Raw genomic sequence first — 15,000 nt, forward strand, 5'->3', positions numbered from 1 at the left:
CATTAGGAATCCATTCCCTTCAGGTGGTCCAGTCCGCCAAGCTGTGTGTGTGTGTGTGTGTGTGTGTGTGTGTGTGTGTGTGTGTGTGTGTGTGTGTGTGTGTGTGTGTGTGTGTGTGTGTGTGTGTGTTTTATAGTTGTATTTACCTAGTTGTATTTTACGGGAAGAGAGCTGTGCTCGTATTGACCCACCCGCTTTTGTATCTTTCCGCATCCAGTTTGTTCTTAAAATCTTGTATAGTTTTGGCACTCATTGTTTCCTCATTCAGTTTATTCCAGATATCTATTTTCACCCCCATCACTTCCAGTTCCCGTCTCTTCGTAATCACTGGTTTAATTCAGTTTAACTGTTCCCTTCTATGGTATTATATTTCTTCATTCTCGCTCAACTTTTCTTCTATTAAGTATGTTTTTCACCATATCCTCTGTAGCAAGTTAGTAATGTTTCTTGATAGGGTGAATTAAACGTATGTATAATTATCTATTTTCTTCCCAATTATATACACTTGGCTTGTCAATTTACACCAAGGGACTCCCGCCTGGGATCCTTAATCCACTCATTAAGTCACCTCTGCTCCGACGTCTCTACCTTAGTCATCCAATGATCTTTAATGTTACAAACAAGTGCCTCCCCCAAGGGCGCGACTCTTCTCCCATGCACCAACAATTTTTCTTTCTCCTCCTCCACCCCTCTCCAATCAGAAAGACTGTTACAACGTCCCAAGCAACACTACCCACACAAACAATCCCGACATCGAAGCGGAATGGCCAAGAGCACATATCGTTACATCAGCATTAAAATATGTTCCCTAGCGGTTCTTTATCAACTTCAGACGGTGAGCGAGATTATGCAACTCCTTCACGGTTTATATTTGGAAAACATCCCGCACACTAAACTAAAATTGTTGCCACCCACCCCTCCATCCACCCCACCTGTCTACACTTATCTACCAGCCCCATACAGGGCTCGGCAGCTATCCCTGGTTGTCCCGACCAATCATTTTCTTCTATACTACCCTCTTACAAGGCCCGCTAAAATATTAAAGTCACCCATAAATACTATGTTTCCTCCATCTATCAGTAACTCTGTTAATGCATTCTCTGCGTCTTCCAGTAATTTCGAATGATCACTATCAGACAAAGCCTGTGTTGTTAGGGGCACAGATACTACTATCAATTTTCTACTTTTCATATTACTATTTACAACCATGATCATTTCCACATGATGCTTTCCTTCTGTTATCTCTGTCACATTTAAGCCCTTTCTAGTCAATAATATGACTCCTCCCTCTGTTCATCCGTTCTATTTTTCGCCCAATGGTTGTATAGACCGTGTCCCACCTTACTTGATGATAGAGGACCTTTCAATTTTGTCTCCACAATTCCCATTATGTCTGATTTCTCTATTTACAGATAGTCGTTTAGTTCATTTATTCCAGAAATCATACCGTCCATGTTTGTGTATACCATTTTTTTTTTCTGATGTACCATTTTCTCAGCCTCAGATCCAATACTCTTCAAAAAAAAAAAAAAAAAAAAAAAAAAAAAAAAAAAATCAGCCTCCGTTCTTCTCTTGTTTTTTTGTTTTTGTTTTTTTTTTGCTTCATTTCTTAGTGCTTTATCTTTCACTATTTCCTCATCGCTCATATTTTTTTTCATCCACACATTTTTGTAACTTTCACTTTATCCAGTTTTGCCGCTTTCGATAGTATCTCTTCAGCTATCATTTGAGTCCTTATTTTTATCTTCAATGGCCTATAGAGTTTTTCTCTAGAGTATGTGCCCATCTTATGCATCTCGTCGATTTCTTTGTCTAATTCTTGCCCTTCGTCCTGAACCGCTTTCAGAATTTCCTTTGCAATTTCTTTCTCTTTTCTCTTTGGTATTTGTAAACATTGTGGTTTTCTTTTATAGCATAAACCACAATGCATCTTTTTTATCCACTGTGTCTCTCACTTAGTTTTCCTTTTCTTTAATTTCTTTAATTACTGTTTATTTTGCACTTTCCTCTACCTACTGTTGTACTATTTCTTTGCAAGTTATTTTCCGATTTTCACCTTCCTGTTTCCACTGATTCATTATTTCAATGAGATCCGTCTCTTTGATTGATTCTCCCACTTTATCGGTCACTGCTTGTATTTGATCTTTGATCTCTATCTTCAGTTCTTCGTTTCTGTTTCTATCCTAGTTTTCCTTTCTTTCGTTTTCTTTTTTAATCATACTTAGTTCACTTTTTAAGTCATTCACCTCTGATTATTTCCTCGTTAGTTTTACGTAAATTTATCACCTCTTTGTAGAAGGCTCTATAATATATCCTTAGATCTATTAATTCCTCCATCAAGTCATTTATGTCTCCATTCCTTAGTACACTGCTATACCTAGTTTCTCTTTCTGTATCCATAGCTTTTCCTATTACTCTCCTTTCTCTTTGGAATCCCGAAAAAAAATTGCTTTCCCACCTTTGAGCAGTCTTCGGGGTGTCGTTTAGACACGTCCTCTTCGATATCACACCCAGTGGCGATTCCACTCTACTCATATCCAATCCTCTCTTCGTTGGTTCATTAATTCTTCTGTCGTCTTTTATTTCCTCCATTTCGTGCTATACTACACTTTTCCAAAACTGGATTTTACACCTTACCGATCACTCGATCACATAGTTCTCTCATTCCGAAAATAACAAGGCATTTCCTTGCTCCAAGCGACAAAGCGCTAACTCGGAGCTCATATGTGTGTGTATATGTGTGTGTGTGTACGTGTATGTATGTGTGTGTGTGTGTGTGTGTGTTTGTATGTGCGCATGTGTATAGGTATATGTGTGTGTGTGTACGTATGTGTGAATATTTGTGAGTGTCTGTATGTGTCTGTGTGTGTGTGTGTACATGATTGCGAGTGTGTGTATATGTGTGTGTTTTCGTGTGTGTGTGTGTGTGTGTGTGTGTGTGTGTGTGTGTGTGTGTGTGTGTGTGTGTGTGTGTGTGTGTGTGTGTGTGTGCGTGTGTGTGTGCGTGCGTGTGTGATTCTCTGTGTTTGTGTGTATGTGTATGCGTATGATTCACCATGGTCTTGCATCACGTGTTAGACTCGTGATCGAAAGTTATTAACCTCCCGGATGAGAGCTCAGAGCTCGTTTCACCGATCTATGGGTAATGCTATGACCTTACATGCACACACACATACACAGCTCCCCGCCCACTAGAGTTGGAGTAACAACCCGCAGCGCAGCGATACTGAAATTATTTCAGCCCTGGGCGGAATATGTGTGTGTGAGTTTGTGTGTGTGTGTGTGTGCATGTGTGTATATGTGTGTGTGTGTGTGTCTATGTGTGTGCGTGTGTAGGGGTGTGTATATATATGCGTGCGTGTGCGTGACTATATTTGTGTGTGTATGTGTGATTCACCATGGTCTTAGATTATGTGTTGGACTCATGATCGATAGATATTTCCCTTCCGAAGAAGAACTTAGATGCTCATATATGACCGACCAATGGGCAATGCTGTGACCTTACAAGAACACACACCTAACTCCCCGCCCACTAGAGTTCGAGTAACGGCTCACAGCACAGAGATACTGACATTATTTAAGCCCCAGGCGGGATTCGGACCCGGACCGATGTAATTGCGGCCGCGAACGCTACCACTACACCAACGAGTCATGTGTGTATGTGTGTGATTGTTTGTTTGTTTGTTTGTTTGCTTGTGTGTGTGTGTGTGTGTGTGTGTGTGTGTGTGTGTGTGTGTGGGTGTGTGTGACTGTGTGTGTGTGTGGGTGTGTGTGACTGTGTGTGTGTGTGTGTGTGTGTGTGTGTGTGTGTGTGTGTGTGTGTGTGTGTGCGTGTGTGTGTGTGTGTGTGTGTGTGTGTGTGTGTGTGTGTGTGTGTGTGTGTGTGTGTGTGTGTGTGTGTGTGTGTGTGTGTGTGTGTGTGTGTGTGTGTGTGTGTGTGTGTGTGTGTGTGTGTGTGTGTGTGTGTGTGTGTGTGTGTGTGTGTGTGTGTGTGCATGTATTTCTATAAGTATGTGTGCGTGTGTGAGAGAGTTTGTGTGTGTGTGTTTGTGTGTACATATAGATACTCACACGCACACACACGCAGATACACACACACATACACACACACATTCACACACACACACAAACATACACACGCATACGCATATACACACACGCACACACACACACACACACACACACACACACACACACACACACACACACACACACACACAAACAAACACATATATACAAACACGCACACACGAACGAACCACCGACCTGTTGACAGCTGTCAACTAGAGTTACCTAGGCTGCCGAATAAGGCGAAATTTCTGAACAGTGCAAAGGAAAGCAAGAGGCCTGGCTTGTACTGAGTGGGAGGGAGAGCACTTGTGGTTGCCCAAAATGATCTCTGTGTAGTGTTGAACGTGTCTATCGTGAGAAAATGCAAGGGAACCAAGGCGGATTAGGAGAGAACGGCGATGAGTTTGATTCGAGTGTCAATATAAACACAGAGCCCTCTGGAGGCACTATACTGAAACTAAATATAAATAGAGGCTTTGAAACCCCAAGAGGGATTGGTAGATTGTACGGCGATGACCTATTTTGTGGCTTTGGTAGATACGAAAAAAGAAATTTTAGTCGAATCACAGACATGGAAAAAGATATGAATTTATATAGAAACTCGTGGGAGAGAGAATTCATGAATAAAAGAAAGAGATTGTGATTTTAAGGAAAGACTATTTTCAAGTCAATAGAGAGGTATGTGAACTAAAGAAGAAGAGCTCCGAAATGAATAACGAGTTAAGTGAATTAAAAAAAGAATTAATTGATGTTAAATGTGAAAATTAAAAGATAAAAAACACTGATACTACCAATAGAGAGAATTAAAAAGAAGAAGAAATAAAACACAAAATACTGACAATGTCTGAAAGAAATGAAGAAAACTTAGATGAGAAAATTTACAGAAGATTAAGAAAACGAGGAGATAGCTTTTAAAGAAATAGTATAACAAAAGATGCAGGAAAATGCAAAGGAGACAATGATTCAAGAAATCAAAGAAAAAGCAAATTGGGTCAGAGTCACAGTAGATAGAAAAAACTATATTGTAGTATATGGACTAAAGGAAAAGTATGGTTTGGTTAGGTACTTGAGAGAAAAAAACAGAAAAAGAAATGGCAAAAACGCTTCTAAAAAATTACAAGACAATGATCAAGCAGTAGAAAAAGATATAGAAGTATATAGGATGAGACAATATTCTAAAGAAAGAAATCGATCCATAAAGATAAAACTAAGATCACAAATGGTAGCAGAAGACTTACTGCCAAAATCAGGTAAGTTAGCAAAGAGTGAACATCACAACACTATATGGATAAAAAGAGAAATAAATGTTGAGGAAAGAGAACTAGAGAAGCTACTAAGAGATGAAGCTTAAAAAAAAAAAAAAAAAAAAAAAAACGTAAAGAACGGAGACCGAAAGCAAGAAGTTCTATGGAGAGTCTTAGATATGAGGCAGAGAAAATAGTACACCAAGGTAAGCTCTTGTGTTAAATTTCATTAGCCATTTTTCAGACTATTGGTATAATTCATCTAAATCTTCTTGAATATCTAATTGGTTTAAGTGATCATTTGCCATTCCTCACAATTTTGAATCATCAGTAAATTTGGAGACAATAGATTTTAGTCCGTGGTCTATATCATATATACTATGAATAGAAGTGGCCCAAGAACGGAACCCTGAGGAACTCTACTCGTAACATTTTTCCATCTAGAAGTTTTGCCATTTAGAACAACTCTCTGTTTTCGATCATTCAACCAATTTCTAGTCCAACTTAATAGTCTACCACTTAGTCCATGTGAAACTAATTTAGTAAGTAGCGTTTCGTGGGGGACGGTATCAAAAGCTTTTACAAAGTCTAAATATATTAAATCTATATTGTTTCTTTTGTCATAATTCGAAATGACTGTGTTGTAGAATTCGAGTAAGTTAGTCACGCAAGAACGTTTCTGTCTGAATGCATACTGGCTATCATTTATCAAACAGTTACTTTCTAAATGATGTTTGATAGCATCTCTGATGATAATTTCCATCATTTTTCCTACGATTGAAGTCAAGCTTATAGGCCTGTAGTTATTTGATTTCTTTTTGTTACCCTTTTTGAATATGGGAGTAACGTTAGCTAGCTTCCATTCTATTGGGACATCTCCGGATATGATGGATTTCTTGAAAATAATTTCTAATGGAGCAGCAATCTCATTTTTCATTTCCTTTAAGATTCTTGGATGCCAGGCGTCAGGCCCTGGTCTTTTCTTAATTTTGAGTGTCTCTATACACCTTTCAATTTTTTCTTTTGTTATATTTACCATAATGAGAAAGTTCACCCTAGACTTTCAAAGGTTTCAGTAAGTAGTTCACTCTGACATGTTTCATTTACGTAAATGAGCTAAAATAGTTGTTTAAAATATCACACATTCCTTCGTTTGAATATTCAAGTTGACCGTTAGCAGGTAATAGTGGGCTAATGTGATTCCTGATAACCTTTTTACCTCTAATATAACTATAGAATTGTCTGGGATTCTCTTTGGATTTATCACACACACATACACACACATACAGAAATACACAAACACATACGAACATAGACACACACATACACACTCAAACACACGCACAAAAACACACACAAAACACACACACAAATACACAAAGAAGTACACTCACAAAAACACACACATACACACAAATACACACACACAAACACATACACACACGACTCGTTAGTGTAGTGGTAGTGTTCGCGGCCGCATCTACGGCGGTCCTGGTTCTAATCCCGCCCAGGGCTGAAATAATTTCAGTATCGTTGTGCTGCGAGTTATTACTCCAACTCTCGTGGGCAGGGAGTTGTATGTGTGTGTGCGTGTAAAGCCACAGCATTACCCAGTGACCGGTCATATATGAGCTCTGAGCTCTCTTCCGAGAAGGAAATAGCTGTCGATTATGAGTCCAACACGTGATCCAAGATCATGGTGAATCACACATACACTCACAGTCACTCACACACACATACACACACACACACACACACACACACACACACACACACACACACACACACACACACACACACACACACACACACACACACACACACACACACACACACACACACACATAGACACACACACAAAAAAAAACCACACACACACACACAAATAAACTCACATACACACAAACACACACGTACACACACACACACACACACACACACACACACACACACACACACACACACACACACACACACACACACACACACACACACGCACACACACACACACACACACACACACACACACACACACACACACACACACACACACACACACACACACACACACACACACACACACACACACACACACACACACATAGATGGAAATACGTCGATGACTGCAGAGTTGGCATCCCCATGAACACCAGGAGGCAGCCTGACTATTCCTCGCTGCAAAACATCCTAGACAACCTTAAAACGTGGACCGAGAACAGGAAGACCGTGGTCATGTACTATGATGTACCTATGTACTATGTACCTACGTAATTTGTATCTACGTATGTACTATGTATGTACCTATTTACTATGTATGTACGTATGTACTATGTGTGTACTATGTATCTACGTATGTACTATGTGTTTACGTATGTACTATGTATGTACGTATGTACTATGTATCAGTTTGTGTTAAGGACGTATGTACTGTATGTATGTACTTTGTATGTATATACCTATGTATTATTTATGTACGTATGCACTATGTATTCATTTGTACATGTACGTATGCACTGTGCATGTACATACCTATATATTAACTATGTACTATGTATGTATTTATATGTATTTATTGTATTCATGTGTAATGTCTATGTATGTAGTATATGTGTAGACTATATATGTTTGTATTATGTAAGTATGTACTATGTGTATACATATATATATATATATATATATATATATATATATATGTGTGTGTGTGTGTGTGTGTGTGTGTGTGTGTGTGTGTGTGTGTGTGTGTGTGTGTGTGTGTGTGTGTGTGTGTGTGTGTGTGTGTGTGTGTGTGTGTGTGTGTGTGTGTGTGTGTGTGTGTGTGTGTGTGTGTGTGTGTGTACTATGTATGTACGCATGTATATTTATACGTGAATGTACAATGTACATGTGTATATGTACTTGCTTTCATGCATATACCTCTCCCTCCTTATCTCTTTCTTTCTCCCTCTCTCTCTTTCCCCCTCTCTCTGTTTCTCTCCCTCTCTCTCCCTTCCTCCCTCCTTCCCCTGTCTCTAGCTCTTCCTCCTCCTCCCTCTCTCTCTCTCTCTCTCTCTCTCTCTCTCTCTCTCTCTCTCTCTCTCTCTATATATATATATATATATATATATATATATATATATATATATATATATATGTGTGTGTGTGTGTGTGTGTGTGTGTGTGTGTGTGTGTGTGTGTGTGTGTGTGTGTGTGTGTGTGTGATGATTGTGATGACCCTTGAACATGGCCATATAGGTAGTCGCTTGATTGATTTTCTTGGTGACAATTACTTAATTCAGCATGTAAAAGAGCCCACAAGATATGGAAACTTACTCGATTTATTGATCACTAGCCGCGAAAGCATGGCAACTGATGTAGAAGTCGGTGAATCTGTTGCAAATAGCGATCACAACTTAGTCAGATTCAAACTCCTAAACAATTTTAGAATAGATACTTGTGCTTCTAAAATACCCGATTTCAGTAAAGCTCAGTTCATAGAACTACGTCAGGAGCTTCAGCTTACAGATTGGGAGGAAAAATTAAACGAAAGGCCTGTAGATCAGATGTGGGAAATATTTCAAAATACGCTCACTAAGATGATTCAAACTTACATTCCTTTTAAGGACAGACGTCCCCCAAATCAGGCTCGCCCAAAGTGGCTCGACAAAGAAACTGAAAAAGTATTGCTAAAAAGAGACAGGCTTATAAGAAATATAAGTGCTCGGGTGCATCTAATGACTATGAAAGTTATGTATCAATACAGAGAGATTTAAAAAAGACAATAAGAAAAAGAAAACGACAATACGAAATGAACATCGCTGAGAAATCCAAAGAGAATCCCAAAGAATTCTATAGTTACATTAGAGATAAAAAGGTTGTTAGGAATCACATTGGTCCACTATTATCTGCTGACGGTCAACTTGAATATTCAAATGAAGGAATGTGTAATCTCTTAAACAATTATTTTAGCTCGGTATTCGTAAACGAAACACCTCAAAGTGAATTCCAAACTGAAACCTGTGAAAAGTCTGGGGTAAACTTACTCACTACGGTAAATATAACAAAAGAAACAATTAAAAGGTGTATAGACAAACTCAAAGTTAATAAAACACCAGGGCCTGACGGTTGGCATCCAAGAATCTTAAAGGAAATGAAAAATGAGATTGTTGTTCCATTAGAAATTATTTTCAAGAAATCCATCATATCCGGAAATGTCCCAAGAGAATGGAAGCTAGCTAACGTTACTCCCATATTCAAAAAAGGTGACAAAAAGAAACCAAATAACTATAGGCCTATTAGTTTGACTTCGATCGTAGGAAAAATAATGGAAACTATCATCAGAGATGCTATCGAATATCATTTAGAAAGTAACCGTTTGATAAATGATAGCCAACATGGTTTCAGACGGAAACGTTCTTGCGTGACTAACTTACTCGAATTCTACAACACAGTTGTCTCGAATTATGACAAAAGAAACAATATAGATTTAATATATCTAGACTTTGCAAAAGCTTTTGATACCGTCCCACACGAAAGACTACTTACTAAATTAGCTTTGCATGGAATAAGTGGTAGCCTATTAGGTTGGACTAGTAATTGGTTGAAAGGTCGAAAACAGAGAGTTGTTTTAAATGGAAAAACTTCTGGATGGAAAAGTGTTGCAAGTGGAGTTCCTCAGGGTTCCGTTCTTGGGCCACTTCTATTCATAGTATATATAAATGATATAGACCATGGACTAAAATCTACTGTTTCCAAATTTGCTGATGATACAAAACTGTGCGGAGTGGCAAATGATCACTCAAACCAATTAGATATTCAGGAAGATTTAGATAAATTACAGCAATGGTCTGAAAAGTGGCTAATGAAATTTAACACAAGTAAATGCAAGGTAATGCACATAGGTAAAAATAACAGCAAGTACGATTACAAGTTATTTGGAAATTCGTTAACAAAAGTGGATAGTGAAAAAGATCTCGGCGTAATTATCAGTAACGACCTCAAATCATCCAAGCAGTGTATTTCAGCCTCTGAGAAAGCAAATAAGATTCTGGGATTGATTGCGCGATCTTTTGATTTCAAAAGTCCATCACTCATTAACAAGCTATATAAATCGTTAGTTCGTCCACATTTGGAATATGCTGTTTCCGTATGGTCACCGAATCTCATTAAAGACATTGACAGACTGGAAAAAGTACAACGGCGAGCCACAAAACTGATTCCAAATATCAAAAATAAATCATACGAAAATCGACTTAAGCACATGAATCTGTTTTCCCTAAAAAAGCGTAGACTCAGAGGTGACTTGATACAGGTCTTTAAGATTTTAAAGGGAATTGACAACATCAAAAGTGACCAAATTTTCACATTGAATGAGAATCAGACAAGAAACAATGGTCTCAAACTGTCCGGAAATAGATTCAATTTGGAAGTAGGTAGAAACAACTTTGCCAACCGTGTAGTTAATGAATGGAATAAACTTCCTGCACAGGTAGTGCAATGTAGTTCAGTTCGAAGCTTTAAGAATCATTTAGATAAATACCTAAGTAAGATGCTGTAATTATTATAATTTATGTTATATTATTTGTTTTTGTTTTGTTATAATTTGTCTGTCTGATTTTCATTTATTATTAGTTATATGTCAATTTATTATCATTTACTATTTACCTGTTTGTTTGTTATTCAACTATACCAATGCATTTATTTATGTATTTTAATTGTTATTTACATTGTTATAGTTTTAATTTATTATTAATATTATTTTTTTTTTTTTTTTTTTTTTTTTTTTTTTTTTTGCATCCGACCTAGATATGGATCAAAAGGTCTCCTGTCGGCATGCTTTGCCTTTGTAATCCTTTGTAATATATATATATCTCCCCTCCTCCTCCTCCTCCTCCTCTTCCTTTTCTGGAGCGTTCGTACAATCCTCGATGACTTCAAATATCAACTTTTGTAGCATCTTTTGAGACGCTCAATCTCCTTTGGTGTATATAATTTTATTTTCTAATTGATTGATTTGGGCTTTTTGATATTGAATGAGGCAGAGTCTGTGCCTCGTGGTGAAGGACCGTCCTTTCTAACTTCTTTCTCTTCAAGTTGTTCCTGTCTTCAAGTTGAGGGGCTAAAACAACTCAGGAATGGTTTGGGCACTGACATCATGGGAAATGGTACGGTACACATGTACGTATGTGTACGTATGTGTGTACGTATATACTATGTATGTACGCATGTACTATGTATGTATGTATCAGTTTGTGTTAAGTACGTATGTACTGTATTATGTACCTATGTATTATGTATGTACGAATGTATTGTGTATGTACTATGTATGCATTTGTATTATGTACGTATGTATTGTGTATGTAGCTATGTATTATGTACGTACGTATGTACTATGTATTAATTTGCATCATGTACATATGGACTCTGTTTGTATGTATGTACCTATGTATTATCTATGTACTATGTATGTTATTATATATGTTTATTATGTACGTGTGTATTACCTATATATGTACTATGTGTGTATTTATGTATGTTTATATTATGTACGTATGTACTATGTATTTATGTATGTATTATATATATATATATATATATATATATATATATATATATATATATGTATATGTATGTACGCATGTATATTTATGCCTAAGTGTACAATGTACATGTGTATATGTACTTGTATTCATGCATATACCTATCTCTCTTTCTCCCTGTCTCTCTTTCTCCCCCTCTCTCTCCTTCACTCTCTCCTTCCCTGTCTCTATCTCTTCTTTCTCTCTACCCCTTTTTCTCTCCTCTTCTTCCTTCTCTCTCTCTCTCTCTCTCTCTCTCTCTCTCTCTCTCTCTCTCTCTCTCTCTCTCTCTCTCTCTCTCTCTCTCTCTCTCTCTCTCTCTCTCTCTCTCTCACTCCTTTATTCTCTCTCGATTCTCCTCCTACTTCTCTCTCCCCTTTATCTCTCTTCCTCTTCTTTCTTCTCTCTCACTCTCTCTACTCTTCTTCTGCTCTCTCTCTCTCTCTCCTTATTTGCTTTAATATATTATTATTTTAATTATTATTATAAATATTAATAATTATATTTCTTTTTCAGGTATGTATATGAAGGTCTATCCAACCCTGTTGCAAAGGTCAGTTTCACATTATCCTTCAACATCCTTGACGCTCTCTATATATTTCATTCTGGTTCATGGCAGACGTTATCATTGAACTGATTAGGTAGGTAGACTGCCCCATCTCTGTAAATGCTTACCTCTAATACCCGTTGGGTCCCACTGAAATTGACTGTCATTTATTTTATATTATTTGATTATTTGTTTGTTATTATTTGTTTGTTTATTTGCTTGTTTTTCATTTATTATTATTTATATGTCAATCTATTATTTACTATTTACCTGTTTGTTTATTATTTAACTATACCTATGCATTTATTTTATGTATTATTATTTGTATTATCATTTTTATTGTTTTTTATGCATTTATCATTAACATATATTTTTCCTCCGCTCCCCTCCTCTTCCTTCTCTCCCTCTTCTCTCTTTCTCTCTCTCTCTCTGTCTCTCATCTTCCTTCTTTCTTTTGCTCGCTCTCTCTGTCTCTCTCTGTTCGTCTCCTCCTCATTCTCTCTCTTGCTCTCTTGCTCTCTTGCTCTCACTCTTTCTCTGTCTCTCTCTCTTCTCATCTTCCTCCTCTTCCTTCTCTCTCTTTCTCCCACTCCTCTTCCTCACTCTCTCTCTCTGTCTATCTCTCTCTTTCTCTGTCTCTCTCTCTCTCTCTCTCTCTCTCTCTCTCTCTGTCTACTCTTCCTCTTTCTTCTCTCTCTTGCTGTCTCTCTCTCCTCCTTCCTCTCTTGCTTTCTCTCTCGCTCTCTTCCTACTCTTCCTCCTCTTCCTTCTCTCTCTTGCTCTCTATCTCTCTTTTACTCTTCCTCCTCTTTCTTTTCTCTCCTTCTCCTTCTTTTCCTCCTCTCTCTCTCTATCTCTTCTCTTCTTTTTTATTCCTCTTTTTCTTCTTTTCCTTCTCTCTTCTTCCTCCTCCATTTTATCATCATCTTCATCTTCTTCTTCCTCCTACTCACTCCTCTTCTTCATCCTCTTCTTTTTTGAAAGTAAGAAAATATAAATCTTACTTCATGACAGAACTGGAGGGACTAGACAAGATGGCCTCCGACTAGGATAGCTCAACTGAATGGAACTGCACTGTATAGGTTTTGCATGTATGTACACATGTACCATGTGTGTACCTATGTACTATGTACCTACGTAATTTGTATCTACGTATGTACTATGTATGTACCTATTTACTATGTATGTATGTATGTACTATGTATGTACTATGTATCTACGTATGTAGTATGTGTTTACGTATGTACTATGTATGTACGTATGTACTATGTATGTATCAGTTTGTGTCAAGTACGTATGTACTGTATGTATGTACCTATGTATTATGTATGTACAAATGTACTGTGTATGTATGTATGTACTGTGTATGTATGTACCTATGTATTATGTATGTACGTATGTACTATGTATGTATTAATTTGTATCATGTACGTATGCACTGTGTATGTATGCACCTATGTATTATCTATGTACGATCACTTTATTGAAAAACTTTGAACTCCTATTGGCTTCCTGAATCAGAGCGTTGATCTTTCTCTTTAGGCTTTCACATGGGTCTTTTTGAAGGCGCTGGAACTTGGTAGGGTTCTCAAAAATGGAGTCCATTTTTTCAAGGTAAGTATTGATGTCTAGAATGACAAAAACAGAAGCCTTATCTCCCTTACGAATAATAATGTCTTTTCTTTCCCTAAGTTCCTTAGCGGCCTCCTTCAATTCCGGAGTGAGTAGAGAACTCCTGAAAGTACCCCTATTACGGCCGGCTTCACCGACAAGTTCTTGCCTGATCGTAGAAGGTAAGGGTTACACGGTTTTCATTTTGTAAAGTCAATAGCTGGTCAATGAGATGCTCTATTTCTATCCTTTTATTATCCGGGTGGGGGCGGCGGATATAATGACAATTTAAACCCTATTGGGGTCCTATTTGCAAATATGTACATGGCTCAAGTGGAAGAGAAGGTTTTCTAGCTTCATCCTACCCCTGGACTCTATACCCGTTACATCGATGACATCTTCATCACCACCTCTAACGATGAAGATGCCAACAGCTTGATGATGGCCCTCCAGAATAACTCCTGTCTTACCTTTACCTGCGAACAGAGTGATCAACGACGTCTCCCCTTCCTTGACTTAGACATTACCAAAGATGAGGTTGGTTTCAGGACGAAGGTCTACACCAAAGCTACCAATGTGGAACGGTGTCTCAATGCCCGTGGTGAATGCCCTACAGCCTACAAGCGGTCTGTAGCTGCAGCATACATATATCAACAGGGCCCTAACCCACTGCAGTAGCTGGATAGAGACCCACCGTGAATTTGATCGTATCCGCCAACTTCTTACCAATAACGGATATCCTGATCACATGACAGAAGGACTCATCAAAAAGAAACTTGACCAATACACCGCTCCCGCCCAGACCCCAGACTCCCCAGACCATAAGATCATCATCTACCACCGAAACAATTACCACAATCATTATAAAGAAGAAGAATGTGATGCCATTAAAAGTATCGTAAAAAGAGGAGTCACCCCCCCTGATACAAACACTACCATCGCTGTAAGAATTTACTGCCAACCTAACCTCACT

The 15,000-nt window shown here is 38.0% G+C and overlaps 1 protein-coding gene across 1 annotated transcript in view; it reads left to right on the forward strand.

Annotated features, from left to right (window-relative positions):
• LOC143024095 (uncharacterized) overlaps positions 1 to 14,705 on the forward strand; it is a 53,429-nt gene extending 38,724 nt beyond the window's left edge. Inside the window, exons 3-4 of the mRNA XM_076182860.1 lie at positions 13,959 to 14,030; positions 14,382 to 14,705. Of these exons, the coding sequence (XP_076038975.1) occupies positions 13,959 to 14,030; positions 14,382 to 14,705 (396 nt within the window). The remainder of the gene's footprint in view (positions 1 to 13,958; positions 14,031 to 14,381) is intronic.
• The last annotated feature ends 295 nt before the right edge of the window (positions 14,706 to 15,000 follow it).

Source organism: Oratosquilla oratoria, unplaced genomic scaffold, assembly GCF_046742065.1.
Source record: "Oratosquilla oratoria isolate Oo_2021 unplaced genomic scaffold, ASM4674206v1 SCAFFOLD90, whole genome shotgun sequence".
In the NCBI taxonomy this organism is placed as follows: Eukaryota; Metazoa; Arthropoda; class Malacostraca; order Stomatopoda; family Squillidae; genus Oratosquilla; species Oratosquilla oratoria.